Raw genomic sequence first — 19,959 nt, 5'->3', positions numbered from 1 at the left:
CGCTGGACAGACAGGAGACTCCGGCAGCGCAGGAGAGGAGAAAAGCTCTGGCTGCGCTAAACAGGCGAGGCGCACTGGAGGCCTGGTGCGTGGTGCTGGAACTGGTGGTACTGGCGCGAGGACACGCACAGGAAGCCTGGTGCAGGGAGCTGCTACCGGAGGACTGGTGTGTAGAGGTGGCTCTGGATAGACCGGACCGTGCAGGCGCACTGGAGTTCTAGAGCACCGAGCCTGCCCAAGCTTACCTGGCTCGATGCCCACTCTAGCCCGGCCAATAGGAAGGGCTGGTATAAGTCGCAGCTGGCTCTGCACCCGCACTGGAAACACCGTGCGCTCCATAGCTTAACACGGTGCCTGCCCGGTCTCTCTAGCCCAACGGTGAGCACAGGGAGTATGCACAGGTTTCCTACCTGGCATAACTATTCTCCCTTTTAGCCCCCCCCAATAAATTTTTTGGGGTGACTTTCCGGTTTCCAACCGCGTCGCAGTGCTGCCTCCTCATACTCACGCCTCTCCGCTTTAGCTACTTCTATTTCCTCCTTGGGACGGCGATATTCTCCCGGCTGCGCCCAGGGTCCTTTTCCGTCTAATATCATCTCCCAAGACCAGAAGTCCTCATATTGCTGCTCCTCACAATTAACAGGGAGAGTAGGCTCAGGTCTGACTCCTGACTCTGCCACTCTCTCTCTGCGCTTTCCCCGTTACCTACGGTTTTCGCTTTGTATAGCCGTGCTCTCCTTTTCGATTCCATCCGTGTATAGCCCTCTTCGCATTGCTGTAGGGAATCCCAGGCGGGCTCTTGCACTCGCTCTGGGTCGGCTGCCCACCTGTCGATTTCTTCCCACGTCTTATAGAAGAAAGTCAGACCGAAATGCAGCGTGTAGGTTACTCATGACTTTTAATAAAGAAAATACGGTACATGAAAATAACTGAAAAATACGAAAACAACAAACGAGTGAAACTAATACAGCCTATCTGGTGACTAACACTAAGACTGTCATGCAGGTGAATGAGGACCCAAAAGCGACTTGGCGAAAACAGAGTATTTAATCCAGAATAAACTTTACAAAACAAAAAGCATAATACTACACGTAAAGACGAGAACGGACTGGAGACTTGATCGAGAACTGCAGGTTGCCTCGGGAAGGCACTTGAACCTAGCAGACTCAGACACCTGCTCACCACGCAGCATCTGAGGGAAACACGACACGACAGGGCAAAACATAGACACAGCACGGTGAATTATAAATGAGGATCCGACAGGGCAGGTACGGGAAACAAGGAGTGAAATAGGGACTCTAATCAGGGAAAAGGATCGGGAACAGGTGTGGGAAGACTAAATGATGATTAGGGGAATAGGAACAGCTGGGAGCAGGAACGGAACGATAGAGAGAAGAGAGAGCGAGAGAGTGAGAGAGGGAGGGGGAGAGAGAGGGATAGAAAGAGGGAAAGAACCTAATAAGACCAGCAGAGGGAAACGAATAGAATGGGAAGCACAGGGACAAGACAAGATAATAAATGACAAAACATGACAGTACCCCCCCACTCACCGAGCGCCTCCTGGCGCACTCGAGGAGGAATCCTGGCGGCAATGGAGGAAATCATCAATGAGTGAACGGTCCAGCACGTCCTGAGACGGAACCCAACTCCTCTCCTCAGGACCGTAACCCTCCCAATCCACTAAGTATTGGTGACCCCGTCCCCGAGAACGCATGTCCATGATCTTATGTACCTTGTAAATAGGTGCGCTCTCGACAAGGACGGGAGGGGGGAGGGAAGACGAACGGGGTGCGAAGAAAGGGCTTAACACAGGAGACATGGAAGACAGGATGGACGCGACGAAGATGTCGCGGAAGAAGCAGTCGCACAGCGACAGGATTGACGACCTGGGAGACACGGAACGGACCAATGAACCGCGGAGTCAACTTACGAGAAGCTGTCGTAAGAGGAAGGTTGCGAGTGGAAAGCCACACTCTCTGGCCGCAACAATACCTAGGACTCTTAATCCTGCGTTTATTGGCGGCTCTCACAGTCTGTGCCCTGTAGCGGCAAAGTGCAGACCTCACCCTCCTCCAGGTGCGCTCACAACGTTGGACAAACGCTTGAGCGGAGGGAACGCTGGACTCGGCAAGCTGGGAAGAGAATAGAGGAGGCTGATAACCCAGACTACTCTGAAACGGAGATAACCCGGTAGCAGACGAAGGAAGCGAGTTGTGAGCGTATTCTGCCCAGGGGAGCTGTTCTGCCCAAGACGCAGGGTTTCTGAAAGAAAGGCTGCGTAGTATGCGACCAATCGTCTGATTGGCCCTCTCTGCTTGACCGTTAGACTGGGGATGAAACCCGGAAGAGAGACTGACGGACGCACCAATCAAACGACAGAACTCCCTCCAAAACTGTGACGTGAATTGCGGGCCTCTGTCTGAAACGGCGTCTAACGGGAGGCCATGAATTCTGAACACATTCTCGATAATGATTTGTGCCGTCTCCTTAGCGGAAGGAAGTTTAGCGAGGGGAATGAAATGTGCCGCCTTAGAGAACCTATCGACAACCGTAAGAATCACAGTCTTCCCCGCAGACAAAGGCAGACCGGTAATGAAGTCTAGGGCGATGTGAGACCATGGTCGAGAAGGAATGGGGAGCGGTCTGAGACGACCGGCAGGAGGAGAGTTACCCGACTTAGTCTGCGCGCAGTCCGAACAAGCAGCCACGAAACGGCGCGTGTCACGCTCCTGAGTCGGCCACCAAAAGCGCTGGCGAATAGACGCAAGAGTGCCTCGAACACCGGGATGACCAGCTAACTTGGCAGAGTGAGCCCACTGAAGAACAGCCAGACGAGTGGAAACAGGGACGAAAAGGAGGTTACTAGGACAAGCGCGCGGCGACGCAGTGTGCGTGAGTGCTTGCTTAACCTGTCTTTCAATTCCCCAGACTGTCAACCCGACAACACGCCCATAAGGAAGAATCCCCTCGGGATCAGTAGAAGCCACAGAAGAACTAAACAGACGGGATAAGGCATCAGGCTTGGTGTTCTTGCTACCCGGACGGTAAGAAATCACAAACTCGAAACGAGCGAAAAACAACGCCCAACGAGCTTGACGGGCATTAAGTCGTTTGGCAGAACGGATGTACTCAAGGTTCTTATGGTCTGTCCAAACGACAAAAGGAACGGTCGCCCCCTCCAACCACTGTCGCCATTCGCCTAGGGCTAAGCGGATGGCGAGCAGTTCACGGTTACCCACATCATAGTTGCGCTCAGATGGCGACAGGCGATGAGAAAAATAAGCGCAAGGATGAACCTTATCGTCAGACTGGAAGCGCTGGGATAGAATGGCTCCCACGCCTACCTCTGAAGCGTCAACCTCGACAATGAATTGTCTAGTGACGTCAGGAGTAACGAGGATAGGAGCGGACGTAAAACGTTCTTTTAGAAGATCAAAAGCTCCCTGGGCGGAACCGGACCACTTAAAACACGTCTTGACAGAAGTAAGAGCTGTGAGAGGGGCAGCAACTTGACCGAAATTACGAATGAAACGCCGATAGAAATTAGCGAAACCTAAAAAGCGCTGCAACTCGACACGTGACCTTGGAACGGGCCAATCACTGACAGCTTGGACCTTAGCGGAATCCATCTGAATGCCTTCAGCGGAAATAACGGAACCGAGAAAAGTAACGGAGGAGACATGAAAAGAGCACTTCTCAGCCTTTACGTAGAGACAATTCTCTAAAAGGCGCTGTAGAACACGTCGAACGTGCTGAACATGAATCTCGAGTGACGGTGAAAAAATCAGGATATCGTCAAGATAGACAAAAACAAAGATGTTCAGCATGTCTCTCAGAACATCATTAACTAATGCCTGAAAAACAGCTGGCGCATTGGCGAGACCAAACGGCAGAACCCGGTACTCAAAATGCCCTAACGGAGTGTTAAACGCCGTTTTCCACTCGTCCCCCTCTCTGATGCGCACGAGATGGTAAGCGTTACGAAGGTCCAACTTAGTAAAGCACCTGGCTCCCTGCAGAATCTCGAAGGCTGATGACATAAGGGGAAGCGGATAACGATTCTTAACCGTTATGTCATTCAGCCCTCGATAATCCACGCAGGGGCGCAGAGTACCGTCCTTCTTCTTAACAAAAAGAACCCCGCCCCGGCCGGAGAGGAAGAAGGCACTATGGTACCGGCGTCAAGAGACACAGATAAATAATCCTCGAGAGCCTTACGTTCGGGAGCCGACAGAGAGTATAGTCTACCCCGAGGAGGAGTGGTCCCCGGAAGGAGATCAATACTACAATCATACGACCGGTGAGGAGGAAGGGAGTTGGCTCGGGACCGACTGAAGACCGTGCGCAGATCATGATATTCCTCCGGCACTCCTGTCAAATCGCCAGGTTCCTCCTGAGAAGTGGGGACAGAAGAAATGGGAGGGATGGCAGACATTAAGCACTTCACATGACAAGATACGTTCCAGGATAGGATAGAATTACAAGACCAATTAATAGAAGGATTATGACATACTAGCCAGGGATGACCCAAAACAACAGGTGTGAAAGGTGAACGAAAAATCAAAAAAGAAATAGTCTCACTGTGGTTACCAGATACTGTGAGAGTTAAAGGTAGTGTCTCAAATCTGATACTGGGAAGATGACTACCATCTAAGGCAAACATGGGCGTAGGCTTGTCTAACTGTCTGAAAGGAATGTTATGTTTCCGAACCCATGCTTCGTCCATGAAACAACCCTCAGCCCCAGAGTCAATCAAGGCACTGCATGTAGCACCCGAACCGGTCCAGCGTAGATGGACCGACATAGTAGTACAAGATCTAGATGAAGAGACCTGAGTAGTAGCGCTCACCAGTAGCCCTCCGCTTACTGATGGGCTCTGGCCTCTTACTGGACATGAATTAACAAAATGTCCATCAAATCCGCAATAGAGGCACAGGCGGTTGGTGATCCTCCGTTCCCTCTCCTTAGTCGAGATGCGAATCCCTCCCAGCTGCATGGGCTCAGTCTCAGAGCCAGAGGAGGGAGATGGTTGCGATGCGGAGCAGGGAAACACCGTTGATGCGAGCTCTCTTCCACGAGCCTGGTGACGAAGATCTACCCGTCGTTCTATGCGGATGGCGAGAGCAATCAAAGAGTCCACACTGGAAGGAACCTCCCGAGAGAGAATCTCATCTTTGACCACTGTGTGGAGTCCCTCCAGAAAACGAGCGAGCAGCGCCGGCTCGTTCCAGTCACTAGAGGCAGCAAGAGTACGAAACTCTATAGAGTAATCCGTTATGGATCGATCACCTTGGCATAGGGAAGCCAGGACCCTAGAAGCCTCCCCACCAAAAACTGAACGGTCAAAAACCCGAATCATCTCCTCTTTAAAGTTCTGGTAATTGTTAGAACAATCAGCCCTTGCCTCCCAGATAGCTGTGCCCCACTCTCGGGCCCGGCCAGTAAGGAGTGAAATGACGTAAGCAACCCGAGCTCTCTCTCTAGAGTATGTGTTGGGTTGGAGAGAGAACACAATCTCACACTGGGTGAGAAAGGAGCGGCACTCAGTGGGCTGCCCGGAGTAGCAAGGTGGGTTATTAACCCTAGGTTCTGGAGGCTCGGCAGGCCAGGAAGTAACAGGTGGCACGAGACGAAGACTCTGGAACTGTCCAGAGAGGTCGGAAACCTGAGCGGCCAGGCTCTCCACGGCATGGCGAGCAGCAGACAATTCCTGCTCGTGTCTGCCGAGCATGGCTCCTTGGATCTCGACGGCAGTGTTACGAGCGTCTGTAGTCGCTGGGTCCATTCCTTGGTCGGATCCTTCTGTCATGCAGGTGAATGAGGACCCAAAAGCGACTTGGCGAAAACAGAGTATTTAATCCAGAATAAACTTTACAAAACAAAAAGCATAATACTACACGTAAAGACGAGAACGGACTGGAGACTTGATCGAGAACTGCAGGTTGCCTCGGGAAGGCACTTGAACCTAGCAGACTCAGACACCTGCTCACCACGCAGCATCTGAGGGAAACACGACACGACAGGGCAAAACATAGACACAGCACGGTGAATTATAAATGAGGATCCGACAGGGCAGGTACGGGAAACAAGGAGTGAAATAGGGACTCTAATCAGGGAAAAGGATCGGGAACAGGTGTGGGAAGACTAAATGATGATTAGGGGAATAGGAACAGCTGGGAGCAGGCACGGAACGATAGAGAGAAGAGAGAGCGAGAGAGTGAGAGAGGGAGGGGGAGAGAGAGGGATAGAAAGAGGGAAAGAACCTAATAAGACCAGCAGAGGGAAACGAATAGAATGGGAAGCACAGGGACAAGACAAGATAATAAATGACAAAACATGACAAAGACAGGTACAATCATCCACGAAATACAACGCGCACTCAGGCTACCTAAATACGGTTCCCAATCCGAGACAACTAGAATCAGCTGACTCCAATTAGGAATCGCCTCAGGCAGCCAAGCCTAACTAGACACACCCCTAATAATACACACTCCCAATTAATACAAACCCAATATGAAATAACAACATATAAACCCATGTCACACCCTGGCCTACCCAAACATATAACAAAAACACAAGATACAATGACCAAGGTGTGACAGTTGGAACATTGCTGCTGGGACTTCCATTGAGCCACTCAACCATTCCTGTATGGACCTCGCTTTGTGCACGGGGGCATTGTCATGCTGAAACAGGGAAGGGCCTTCCCCAAACTGTTGCCACAAAGTTGGAAGCACAGAATAATCTAGAATGTCATTGTATGCTGTAGAGTTAAGATTTCCTTTCACTGGAACTAAGGGGCCTTGCCAAACCATGAAAAACAGCCACAGGCCATTATTCCTCCTCCACCAAACTTTACATTTACATTACATTTACATTACATTTAAGTCATTTAGCAGACGCTCTTATCCAGAGCGACTTACAAATTGGTGCATTCACCTTATGACATCCAGTGGAACAACCACTTTACAATAGTGCATCTAAATATTTTAAGGGGGGTGAGAAGGATTACTTTATCCTATCCTAGGTATTCCTTAAAGAGGTGGGGTTTCAGGTGTCTCCGGAAGGTGGTGATTGACTCCGCTGTCCTGGCGTCGTGAGGGAGTTTGTTCCACCATTGGGGAACCAGACCAGCGAACAGTTTTGACTGGGCTGAGCGGGAACTGTACTTACTCAGTGGTAGGGAGGCGAGCAGGCCAGAGGTGGATGAACGCAGTGCCCTTATTTGGGTGTAGGGCCTGATCAGAGCCTGGAGGTACTGAGGTGCCGTTCCCCTCACAGCTCCGTAGGCAAGCACCATGGTCTTGTAGCGGATGCGAGCTTCAACTGGAAGCCAGTGGAGAGAGCGGAGGAGCGGGGTGACGTGAGAGAACTTGGGAAGGTTGAACACTAGACGGGCTGCGGCGTTCTGGATGAGTTGTAGGGGTTTAATGGCACAGGCAGGGAGCCCAGCCAACAGCGAGTTGCAGTAATCCAGACGGGAGATGACAAGTGCCTGGATTAGGACCTGCGCCGCTTCCTGTGTGAGGCAGGGTCGTACTCTGCGGATGTTGTAGAGCATGAACCTACAGGAACGGGCCACCGCCTTGATGTTAGTTGAGAACGACAGGGTGTTGTCCAGGATCACGCCAAGGTTCTTAGCGCTCTGGGAGGAGGACACAATGGAGTTGTCAACCGTGATGGCGAGATCATGGAACGGGCAGTCCTTCCCGGGAGGAAGAGCAGCTCCGTCTTGCCGAAGTTCAGCTTGAGGTGGTGATCCGTCATCCACACTGATATGTCTGCCAGACATGCAGAGATGCGATTCGCCACCTGGTCATCAGAAGGGGGAAGGAGAAGATTAATTGTGTGTCGTCTGCATAGCAATGATAGGAGAGACCATGTGAGGTTATGACAGAGCCAAGTGACTTGGTGTATAGCGAGAATAGGAGAGGGCCTAGAACAGAGCCCTGGGGGACTCCAGTGGTGAGAGCGCGTGGTGAGGAGACAGATTCTCGCCACGCCACCTGGTAGGAGCGACCTGTCAGGTAGGACGCAATCCAAGCGTGGGCCGCGCCGGAGATGCCCAACTCGGAGAGGGTGGAGAGGAGGATCTGATGGTTCACAGTATCGAAGGCAGCCGATAGGTCTAGAAGGATGAGAGCAGAGGAGAGAGAGTTAGCTTTAGCGGTGCGGAGCGCCTCCGTGATACAGAGAAGAGCAGTCTCAGTTGAATGACTAGTCTTGAAACCTGACTGATTTGGATCAAGAAGGTCATTCTGAGAGAGATAGCGGGAGAGCTGACCAAGGACGGCACGTTCAAGAGTTTTGGAGAGAAAAGAAAGAAGGGATACTGGTCTGTAGTTGTTGACATTGGAGGGATCGAGTGTAGGTTTTTTCAGAAGGGGTGCAACTCTCGCTCTCTTGAAGACGGAAGGGACGTAGCCAGCGGTCAGGGATAAGTTGATGAGCGAGGTGAGGTAAGGGAGGTCTCCGGAAATGGTCTGGAGAAGAGAGGAGGGGATAGGGTCGAGCGGGCAGGTTGTTGGGCGGCCGGCCATCACAAGACGCGAGATTTCATCTGGAGAGAGAGGGGAGAAAGAGGTCTGAGCACAGGGTAGGGCAGTGTGAGCAGAACCAGCGGTGTCGTTTGACTTAGCAAACGAGGATCGGATGTCGTCGACCTTCTTTTCAAAATGGTTGACGAAGTCATCTGCAGAGAGGGAGGAGGGGGAGGGGAGGAGGATTCAGGAGGGAGGAGAAGGTGGCAAAGAGCTTCCTAGGGTTAGAGGCAGATGCTTGGAATTTAGAGTGGTAGAAAGTGGCTTTAGCAGCAGAGACAGAGGAGGAAAATGTAGAGAGGAGGGAGTGAAAGGATGCCAGGTCCGCAGGGAGGCGAGTTTTCCTCCATTTCCGCTCGGCTGCCCGGAGCCCTGTTCTGTGAGCTCGCAATGAGTCGTCAAGCCACGGAGCGGGAGGGGAGGACCGAGCCGGCCTGGAAGATAGGGGACATAGAGAGTCAAAGGATGCAGAAAGGGAGGAGAGGAGGGTTGAGGAGGCAGAATCAGGAGATAGGTTGGAGAAGGTTTGAGCAGAGGGAAGAGATGATAGGATGGAAGAGGAGAGAGTAGCGGGGGAGAGAGAGCGAAGGTTGGGACGGCGCGATATACCATCCGAGTAGGGGCAGTGTGGGAAGTGTTGGATGAGAGCGAGAGGGAAAAGACAGTTGGTACTATGCATTCGGGTAGGTAGCGTTCTCCTGGCATTCACCAAACCCAGATTTGTCCGTTGAATTTGTCCGTTGTTGAGCGTCATCACTCCAGAGAATGCTCACTAGAAAGTGCATGGCTCAATTCTTTTTTCCCACATCGCTATGCATTTCTCTTTGTGACGTAATTCGACTGCTCCTTTTGCAAAGTAAGATCTATGATTTCTCTCTCAATTACTTTGATCATTGGAACATTTTTTAAAGAGATATGAAAAGGATAGAGATCATTTTTTGAAGTTCTCATACAAGTTGTGCTGTTAACAGCAACACGGGAATCTATCTGATCCGTCCTATTTTCCCCAGGGCTGAGAGATGCTTAGAGACTGGCAACTACTTCCACCTGCACCTGAACCAGTATGACATGGTGGAGACCATCACTTGTTTGTCACTGAAGCCTCTCCCAGTGTCCAACTACATGTGTCTCTATGGAAAACATGAGCTGTTGCTCAACCACCTGTGTTCCCGGTATGATGAAGACCTGGTTCACGACCTCTACAGGTAGCTGCTGGGGCTGTTTACATGACAGAGAGGAGAGGGAGGAAGTGGGGGTGTTCAGGTCACTGGAAAGATATAGTTACATTTCAAATGCTTACAGACAAGTATGGTATAGGGAGTCGTAAAGCAATGCTTGTCTTTATTAGTTATATAAATCAGCCTCTTGAAGTAGGCAGCTCTCTCAGATATTATCCCCTCTCAGTGTTTCCTGGTTGGCTAGAATTTGAAGATCTGTGTGTGGGTGACCTCATTTCTGATGTTTGAACACAAGCGACCCCCAGATATAGGATCCATTGTCCCTGGGTCTAATCTGTTTATGCAGGTCCCTAATCTGCTTTTCTGCTCTATGGAGGAGACAATGGCTTAGCCACCCTGCAGTGGTCATAAGGCTCTGTAACACATATTAAATCTGGATCTTTCACTGGACCTTGTCATGGCTCTGAATAAGGCCACTCTCAATATCATTATTGGAGCTGACTGAACACATCATGAACCGGTAAAATAATTGATTGACCATGTTGCTGCTGCTGTCGTTGGGGGTTATTAGATGAAGCACTAACTGTGTGTGTGTGTGTGTGTGTGTGTGTGTGTGTGTGTGTGTGTGTGTGTGTGTGTGTGTGTGTGTGTGTGTGTGTGTGTGTGTGTGTGTGTGTGTGTGTGTGTGTGTGTGTGTGTGTGTGTGTGTGTGTGTGTGTGTGTGTGTGTGTGTGTGTGTGTGTGTGTGTGTGGACGTGTTTAGCTATACGATCTGGGTGCGTGCCTGTGTGCGTGCGTAGTTTTGTAGGTATTTCAAGGAGAAATGGTGCTTGGCAATATATCATGATCACTTTGCGGACTTTGAGCAGGAAATGGAATCAAGTGCAGGTTTGAATGTGGGATGTTTGTCGGGGGGATGGGTGGGTGTATAACGCAAACGTTTAGCAACCCAAAGGTTGTGTGTTCAAATCACATCAAGGACAACTATTTGGCGTGTTAGCTAACCCTGACGCCTAACTTTAACCCTTATATAATGTCCACCTAACCAACGTTAGCCACAAAAAAATGAATTTGTAACATGTCATACATATTGCAAATTGGTAACATATTGTAGTAATTGCAATTCGTAACATATCATACAAATCGTAATTAGTAACATACTGTATCATATGAAATGGATTATGGATATCCATAAATTAATAGATACCATATAAACATAACATTTCATACTAACTTGAGGGAGACAGATTAGCGTTTTCTATTTACATCTACTCCATAGAAAACAAAACAGAATCCTAAAATAAATATTCTCTTTAAGTAAAAAAAAATATGTTTTTAAAGTGACAAGGAATTGTCAAATTCAGTTTTCTCACAACAAGTGAACAGTTTTTTTTCCTTCTGAAATTCGCCTTGAATAGGCTAGGCCTACTCGAATTTGTGACTGGAAAGGTAATTGGAATGACTGATAAGGACCTGACCTAGGCCTGGAGATGAAAGTGTGATGGCGAGGAGGGGGTTCTATGTTCTACAGCTGTATGGTAATGTGCCTGAAATCTTCACTGCCTCTCTTTGCGCAGCACACGCCACCAAACAAATAGCCGCACACGCGCCTCAGTGTATTGGGTCGGTCACGCGTTTATCACATAGCTCGGTAAGATAAACGTTAATGGGGAGAACGAGAATATATTAATTTATAAAATGACACGGCTCAATGACACCCAATGAATTGTGTCGTATCTTGATTCGCCAGTTTTAATGTGAACAATTTTACAGAGGAAGGAAATGTAGTCCTATAAACATTTTCCAAACACTTTAAGAGTTTTTCCAATGAAATGTTTTTTTTTTGTATTATATGGGCCTAGGCTAATTACCATTTTCCTAACTAAATGAAATCTTCCAGATGTATGTGATTGTTTTAATTCGTAGCTCATTTGTGTGATTTCATTAGGCCTATTTGATAATTATGTTGTCGAAGGCCTACACTTAATACTCAAAGGAGCTTTTGCCTCGACATATTTGCTTTTTCTGAATTGATCATTAATCATTTCACGTAGCTCCATTTCAGATTACTTTGACCGAGTTTTTGCTGTTGTAGCCTATACATATTTAGGCCTTTTAACAACGGGTGAGGTCGAGGCCATTCCAATAACCAATTCCATTGCATAGAAAAAAAATATTGTTGGGTGAAATTCTGTCAACAGTGTGTCATCGATATAGACACAAAAACACTTGCTAGACATGTGGTTTATGGCACAATGGAATTAAATCTTGTCGCATTAACCAAACTAGACAAATCTTCTCATTCATCGCGATGGTGGTGGGTAGCCTAAGCTATATTTTAGAGATAGGATATGATTTGACCCTGAAGGAATTGGGTTTGACTGTTTTAACGGAGAGATAATCATGGTTTGGCCCATTTAGAGACCGTCCGCTTTGTCCAAACTGCACTGATTACGCACAGCACGCGCCGACAGTATCTCTTGGCCAGATTGCTTTTGGGGCCCATTTTACCGTGCAATTTCCTTTTCAATCACAAGCGGTATAGGCCTACAGCTTGCACAAGCGCGGCCATTGTAATGCAAAACAGGAAACCCCTTTTGTTAATTATGTATGCGTAAAATGACTGCTTCATATGTCCAGAGTTCAACTGTCGTATCCAACACATGTCGCTATGAATGCCTTAAAATGTTTCTTTGTCGCTGCTTAATAAATATATATATATATATATTTATATATATTTATATATATATATATATTTATATATATTTATATTTATATATATATTTGCTTGTTTGGGATTTGTGTGTTTTTAAGGGATAGCCTAATCTATACAACTTGTTTGAATATAGGTTGCCAATAAATAATTTGCCGAAACGGTTTAGCCTCGAATATGGTTGAATATGGATGCAATTGAAGCAGACTAAAACATGCCACTCAACATTGTGTGTGTGCGTGTGTCTGCACTGAAGATAATATTTTGAGTAGGGCCTACTAATAAACAACACCAACCCCAGAATCTTAGTCATTGTCCGTTAATCAGGCACCCCTACCCAATTTGGATTTTAGATTCTGATGGTTGTTGTGTAGTGACGGATGTCTCCTTTCTGGCAGATCAGAGCCCCCCCCTCCTCCTCCTCCAAAGGAGACACAAAGCCGAGGCACGTGTGCATTTCTATACAAACTCATCAGACCGTAAAAAAGGAGGGTCCCGGCGTGTGCCTTTAACGGGATAGGGGGGGGGGGCAATGAGCACATAGTAATATAATACAAACTCAGGTACATCTGTTTAGAAATCTGCAAATCCTCCTACATTTCCACCCGAAACCAAGCCCACCTCTCCCCCCTCCCACCTACTCGCAAATCCATAGGGATGTTGGTTCCATCTGATTGGTTGGGGATGAGGCAACAAGGGGCGAGAACAATGTCATCATGTCTCCTTAAAAAGAGTGCAGCTATGTCGTGGTAAAAGCATCTCGGGAAGAGAACGAATCAATAACAGGGGACGGTGAAAATCAAAGTGTCCGATGTGTCTGCAATAATAACCTGAACCTGGATTTTATTTCAACATCATCTGTGGGTCCAACGTGCCTTATTCGTTCCGTCCACCGCAAAAATGCCAAGAGGGTTTTTAGTGAAAAGGAACAAGAAAGCGAACCCTGTGTCTTACAGGGTGCGCTATGACGAAGAGGAGCAGGGACCACAAATACACGCTTTACATAGTCCAAAAGACGCACTACAGTCGGAGGCTCTCGCATCCTTCACTGAGCGCGCAGCAGCAGCATCGGTGTTCTGCGAGGCATCAGCCACAGCAGCGGCACCCGGACATGACGCTAAACCCGTTCAGTTTGGGAACCCGGAGGCATTGTACCAGGCGCTCTACAGCCCCACCCGGCCCGTCAGTAAGGACCATGAACGGGCATATTTTGAGAGACGTTTAAATCTAGGCTCACCTGTGTCTGCTGAATCGTTTCCCACACCCGCAGCGCTTACCACTTTAGATAATCTCTTTGCCCCAGTGGACCTAAAAATCGGTACCAGTAACAGCAACCGGACCGGGACAACCACGAACCCAATCCCACCCGCTGTCACCGGGAATGGCACCAAAAGGCCTTCAAGCGACACCGAGCGTAAAAACAAGCCTCCATCCAAAAAAAACAAAGCTATCAGGAAACTACACTTCGAAGACGAGATGACCACATCACCCGTGCTTGGCCTCAAAATTAAAGAGGCGCCTGTCGACCAAAAACCCAGACCACAGCCGGCAGCAGGTGACAAACCCCTCGGTGAGTTCGTCTGTCAACTGTGCAGAGAAGCATATGGCAACCCGTTCGCGCTGGCCCAGCACAAGTGCTCCAGGATTGTGAGAGTTGAATACAGATGCCCTGAATGCGATAAGGTGTTCAGCTGCCCGGCGAACCTAGCCTCCCACAGGCGCTGGCACAAACCAAAGCCACAGAATACAGCGTCCATATCTGGTGCGCAAAATATTACATCCCAGAGTGATAAGATGCCGGCGATTGATAAGGCTGTGTCTGAAGAAATAAAGCTCCGGAGCGAAAGAGACACACCCAGCCCCGGGCTGTCAGAGTCGGGATCAGTTGGATCAGAGGAGGGTCTCTATGATTGTCATCACTGTGGGAAAAAGTTTAAACGCCAGGCATATCTGAGAAAGCACATCCTATCTCAACATGCCACATCCTCCCACAACGCCAGCAGCGAGGACCACGATGCCTATCCATCATCCCAAAGCGAGGGAAAGCCCAGTGACCAAACTCCAAGCCACGCACCATTGAATCTGAGTTCCTCAGGGTGCCACCTGTGCCCTGTTTGTGGAGAGAACTTCCCCAACAGAGTCAACCAGGAGAGGCATATCCGTCTCCTCCACTCCTCGCAGGTCTACCCATGCAAATATTGCCCTGCCATGTTCTACAGTTCACCGGGACTTACACGGCACATCAACAAATGTCATCCCTCAGAAAACAGGCAGGTGATCCTTCTTCAGATGCCTGTGCGTCCAGCCTGTTGAACCTGTGCCTGTACGCATGGAAGTCATGTGCGTGAGTTCGACTCCATCCTCAGCCTGTGCATTTAGTAAAGGGGGATTTTAAATCCTGTTTGGAGCTTGAATTCTATATTTTTCAGACTCATCTTAGTTGATCGAAAGAAAGTAAAGCATTAGACTGTTAACTTATTTTTCTAGTATCTCTGCACAAGTGCTTTTGCATTAGCTTCTAGACCTAAGAAAGGGATATCCTAGCTGTACCGTTGTCATAAAATTGCCTTTTAATTCACAGGCTGGAAATGTATCTATTAGCTTTATTATAGCTTGTGAATCTGTGGACATTCCATTTTAGCTTTGTCTCTGAACATAATACAATTTGAAAGGTTTTCCCGATCCATCAATGCCTTGGATTAGAGCTCTTGTACACACCTGCTGTAAAACTGCCTTAATTTATGTGTCGAATAATGATTGTTTTTAATGTCTTATTTATCCTTGGCCAGATATTGTATCATCACTGTTATTTGCATACTGTATTGCCAATATACTACAAGTAAACCATCATGATTTTTATTTATTTATTTATTGAATCTATTTTATGTAAATGATTGTTTTGTGTGATTTATGTGTGACTCATTAATGAATTTCTTCATGCCATAGCAAAGTATCATTTTTACTTACTTATGTCAAGTTTACATAGATACAGAGAATGGTGTATGAGTGAAGTAGGCTACAATCTAATGACCATGAGCTTATAAAACATTCTCTTCAATGCTCTTAAATGCAATCATATTTCTTTCCCTCTGATTGTTTTGTATCTATAAGCTCTTACCGCGTTTGTATGTTTCTGCAGTATTTGCTAAATGTCCAAATAATAAAAAAGCAAAAAAATCCATATTGTTTGACTAACTTGGACTAATTGATTGTTTCTGACCTGAGTTTAGGTAGGACCTTGCAGTCATAGTGCTGGTGTCAACACCATATTGTAGTGCACGTCACTATTGTCCGTAAGTAAATGGACACAGCCTCGACTTGGCACTGCATGGTCAGTCAGTGAGGGAGCACAGGGCAGTTGCAGGTGTTTAGCAGGTGGCAAGACAGACACTTGACTTGAGTTTGTTGAGGCTCCCCCTCACTACACTGACGTTGGGTCTCAGGCTATCGTCTTCACACAAGAGGCAGCATCCATTAGTGACATCCCAGCGCAGCCTAGCAGCACAGAGCAGACCAACAGGAAGCAGAGATGGCACTACTGCACCAGATAGGGTGTGTGTGTGGGGGGGGGGCTGTATGTTTATTCACTGCATCCCATCAGCACAGCAGAGGGTAGTTAGAGAGAGAGGATACTGTGCTACAGTAGGTTCTGTCACTACTAGGGCTACTTAGAGGTCACATACATGTTTTAGATATTATCAGACATTTAATTATTATCCACATAACTATAGTACATTTCCTAAAGAAAACATGTGTGCTTGCTAGCTTGTCTTAAGGTATTTACGGTTGTGAAATAAGTTCTAGCAGTGGTAGTGACTACCGTAGTAATAGTAGTGACCTTTTATAGTTGAAAAAGTAGGTCGATGGAAAGATTGATTGATTGCTTGATTGACTGATAGATAGCATGCCCGGAACATGTGAAAGTTGGTTTGGTGTCTCTAGCTTGAATGGTTTAACCGTTACTTTAACTGTGGGTTATTATTTTATGCTAATGTTAATAGTTATAATTGCTCTAGTTTAGAACATGTTAAAGTTGTTTTAATGTTTGAAGCTGAAATGGTTCAAGAGTAGTAGCATTTAAAATGTCTACCACGGTCTTCTTGTGGTTGGCATCAAGGTTATTATAGCAAACTAAAGCTGAAATTAAAACTAACACTAATCATGAAAAAACTATGTAGTAAACTGAAAAAAAATGGAAAAAAGACCTGCTTGAAAAACTAAAACTATATTAAACTATTATCCTTGACTCCAAAACAAACTCAAATCTGGGGGATAAATGTGGCCAGGAAATAGCAATGTTTCAAATAGTCCTAGTTTGTGAATCACTATCACTGGTTTACCGGAAAACATTTTCTAGGTAACTAACTTGATTCTTCTTACATGTACCACTAAAGTTAAAAAGCATTGGATTGGTGTAAACACGGGCGAGAGAGATTTCCCTTACGTCATATTTGTTTTGCACCAGTCTCTGCACTAATTCCTTTTCAATCCAAGTCACATTGAGATTGGGTATGTTCCTGACGCATGCCAGATCTTTCAATGCCTGGATAGGTATTTTACATATCAGTTAACCACATCATATGTTATAGCAATCTGGTGCCAAACTGCACATTAGATGACATAGCATGCAACCATTGGTTGATGCATGCAACGTCTGAGCAAAAGAACATTACCATTATAATTTAAACCTAACCTATGACCTGACCTATGACCTGACCCATCACCTTATGTATTACTGCCTCCTAGTTGCAAGAAGTGACATTCCGAAAAACACACAAAAGACACGAATGGCTTCTAGCCTCCCAGTCATGATTTCTGTCCCTAACACTACAACTAAAACTGACAACAAATAATATATTTTTATTTTATTTATACAACTGAAACTAAATAAAACTAGCAAATCAGGTCTGAAAACGAACTGAAAGTTAACATAATTTCAAATAAAATGAATAGAAATAAAAACAAATATCAAATCAAAAAACTATAATAACCTTGCTTGGCATTGAATCTCTGAAGTTGTATGCTAATTTATGCAAATTACAATTAGTAATAGTTTATAGAAGTGTTAGAGCATGTGAGCAGGGATGTTTTAAAATCTTGTAGCTTAATTGGCAGGGGCATTTTGAATAGCTTCCACTGTACTCCTATGGTTCTCAATCAAACACATGGTCATTTATGCAAATTTCAAATGGTTTTATTTTAAAAGGGATAAATAGTATAACAATTCTGAATCCAAGCACACCAAGTTGAGTCAGTCTGCACATTTCAACTTTGGTTTGGAGTTGATTACTTAAAACAGAGGAAATAGGTCTATATGCTTTTCTTCTCCTACCATTTAAGTATGGCTGTAGTATAAAAATGATAAAAGTATCACTTTTCAGAAAGCACATTAATAATCATGCAATGACATTGTATTTGGCTTAGTGATACTGAGTACAGTGTTTTAAAAAAAGGAAATAAGGGGACCTTTTTAACATTGCAACTAAGGGGGTAAGAAAATGGCCCCCCGGCTCAGTGTGTCTTAGTAGCTGAGCACGTCTGTACAGCTCACACTACTCCTCACACCTGGGCTGCACCTGGTTCTCCATGGCAACCAGATCACTGGAGGAGTAAAAAGGTGTGATGGCTGGGCCAGCCACACCCTCACACAGTACCTGCTGCCTGTGATAGGGGCCTACATGCTGTCAATCACACATATGGTCATTGCCACTGGGAGTGGCATGGGTCAGGAACTTAAGACATGGCCCTATTATGGTTGTTTCTAACCTCAGCTTATAAATGATTGGACAAAAAAAAAATTAAGCTGGATGCTTAAAAACAGAAAATGTATAGATTAAGATCAGGCACCACACTATAATAAGGATTTTTTTTAAAACTTAATCATGTACCTGTCACAATCAACTTTTACCAGCTGAACGTAGACACAAATATAATCATTTTTTGTATGAACAATTTTCTGCATTTTTTATGATAGGATATGCAAATCAGTTTATATTGAATTAAATATGTACATATTTGCATATACAGTTGGCCTAAAAAATACATGCTAAGACATATACGTAAAATGCATTTTGGGAAGAAAATTTGGTCTACAATAATAAATTGAAAACATATCAACAATTCCCTCTAAGTCTGGAGAATATTTCCAAGGATGCAGTGTTGAAAGATAGCCACACGAACTTTGATGAATGACGATGCTTCCGAAGCTGAGAATAGTGAGTTGACATGTGGGAAGAGTCTCACTTTCGGGAAGTGGCAGTTAAAGACATGTATACTGAATTTAGCAATAGCCAAATGCCTATTTTGACCCAATCACCTTCTCTTCAAAGTAATTTCCTACATGTCGTCCAGTTTTCAACATTCTCTATGAAATGGACCATTATGAGTGAATCACTGAACTTTGAAATGATGGATACCAGTCAAAGGTTTGGACACACCTACTCATTCAAGGGTTTTTCTTTATTTTTACATTGTAGCATAATAGCGAAGACATCAAAACTATGAAATAACACATCTGGAATCATGTAGTAACCAAAAAAGTGTTAAACAAATCAAAATATATTTTATATTTGAGATTCTTCAAAGTAGCCACCCTTTGCCTTGATGACAGCTTTACACACTCTTGGCATTCTCTCAATTCCATATGTGTTATTTCATAGTTTTGATGTCTTCACTATTATTCTGTAATGTAGGAAACAAGAAGACGGTCGTGGTAAACCGTCACATAATCATGCTGAAAATTCTTGGACTCTCTTTTTTTTTTATTTTTAAACACCGACGAGGAAATGTCCCTCAACTGCACTTCACAAACGCCCTGCGGTGACCACAAAGTATGTCCTCACTAATCACAACACATTCCTTCAGTTCCCCCTGAACCCCAAACCCCACTCCTCACACAGCGACGGCCTGGCCAACAGCCTGCACCCCCCCCCCCATCCACACACCTCCTCCCACTGGGTCTGACAGACAGACAGGTGTAGGGCAGGCAGCTGGGGAGCGGGCCAAAGATAAGAGCTCCAGATAAAGCCTTTCACACAAACATTACAGACCGCTGCTGCACTATAATAGAGCTGTCTGTCGCAGTCTACATCTACACAGAAGAAGAAGAAAAACCTTTGGGGAAAGATAAAAAATGTAGCATTTACAAATAGTCACACATCTACTATTCAAATATGACAGCTAATCTGATCTCCATTGAAGGAGAGAGGAGTGAGACTGTGTTAATATAACAGGGACATGGAGTATATGTATCCTGGCACTACTGACTCTGTAATTAAGGAAGGGTTAAGTGTCACAGAGCTGAAACCCCAGTCTTGTTTACAATTGCATTGTGTGTTGTCTTTAAGTGTGCATTGCAGAGGCTTCACAGTCAGCATCCCAAGGCAGTTCTACTCCTCTCCTGTTCAAATACACCTTTATTTTCTCCTGTGAGCTGACTCGATATCTCACATGAAAGCAACACAGAGTTATTTAATTTAGCTGATGTAATCAGACATCCATCGCGGTGTAATGCGGTTAGCCAGACCTG

The 19,959-nt window shown here is 46.0% G+C and overlaps 1 protein-coding gene across 1 annotated transcript; it reads left to right on the top strand.

Moving 5' to 3' along the window:
• The first annotated feature begins 13,167 nt into the window (after positions 1–13,167).
• On the top strand, positions 13,168–15,612 carry LOC123995643 (insulinoma-associated protein 1a-like). The gene has a single exon (XM_046299292.1). It carries the CDS (start codon positions 13,332–13,334, stop codon positions 14,742–14,744), a length of 1,413 nt encoding a protein of 470 aa, XP_046155248.1. The 5' UTR covers positions 13,168–13,331; the 3' UTR covers positions 14,745–15,612.
• Positions 15,613–19,959: the final 4,347 nt, after the last annotated feature.

This window comes from Oncorhynchus gorbuscha, linkage group LG14 (genome assembly GCF_021184085.1).
Source record: "Oncorhynchus gorbuscha isolate QuinsamMale2020 ecotype Even-year linkage group LG14, OgorEven_v1.0, whole genome shotgun sequence".
Lineage (NCBI taxonomy): Eukaryota > Metazoa > Chordata > Actinopteri > Salmoniformes > Salmonidae > Oncorhynchus > Oncorhynchus gorbuscha.
The sequence above is the reverse complement of the archived record's forward strand: the minus strand, read 5'-3'. Positions and strand labels throughout refer to the sequence as shown.

Coding starts and splice junctions, on each gene's coding strand:
- LOC123995643 (XM_046299292.1), top strand. CDS start 13,332: ATGCCAAGAGGGTTTTTAGTGAAAAGGAACAAGAAAGCGAACCCTGTG.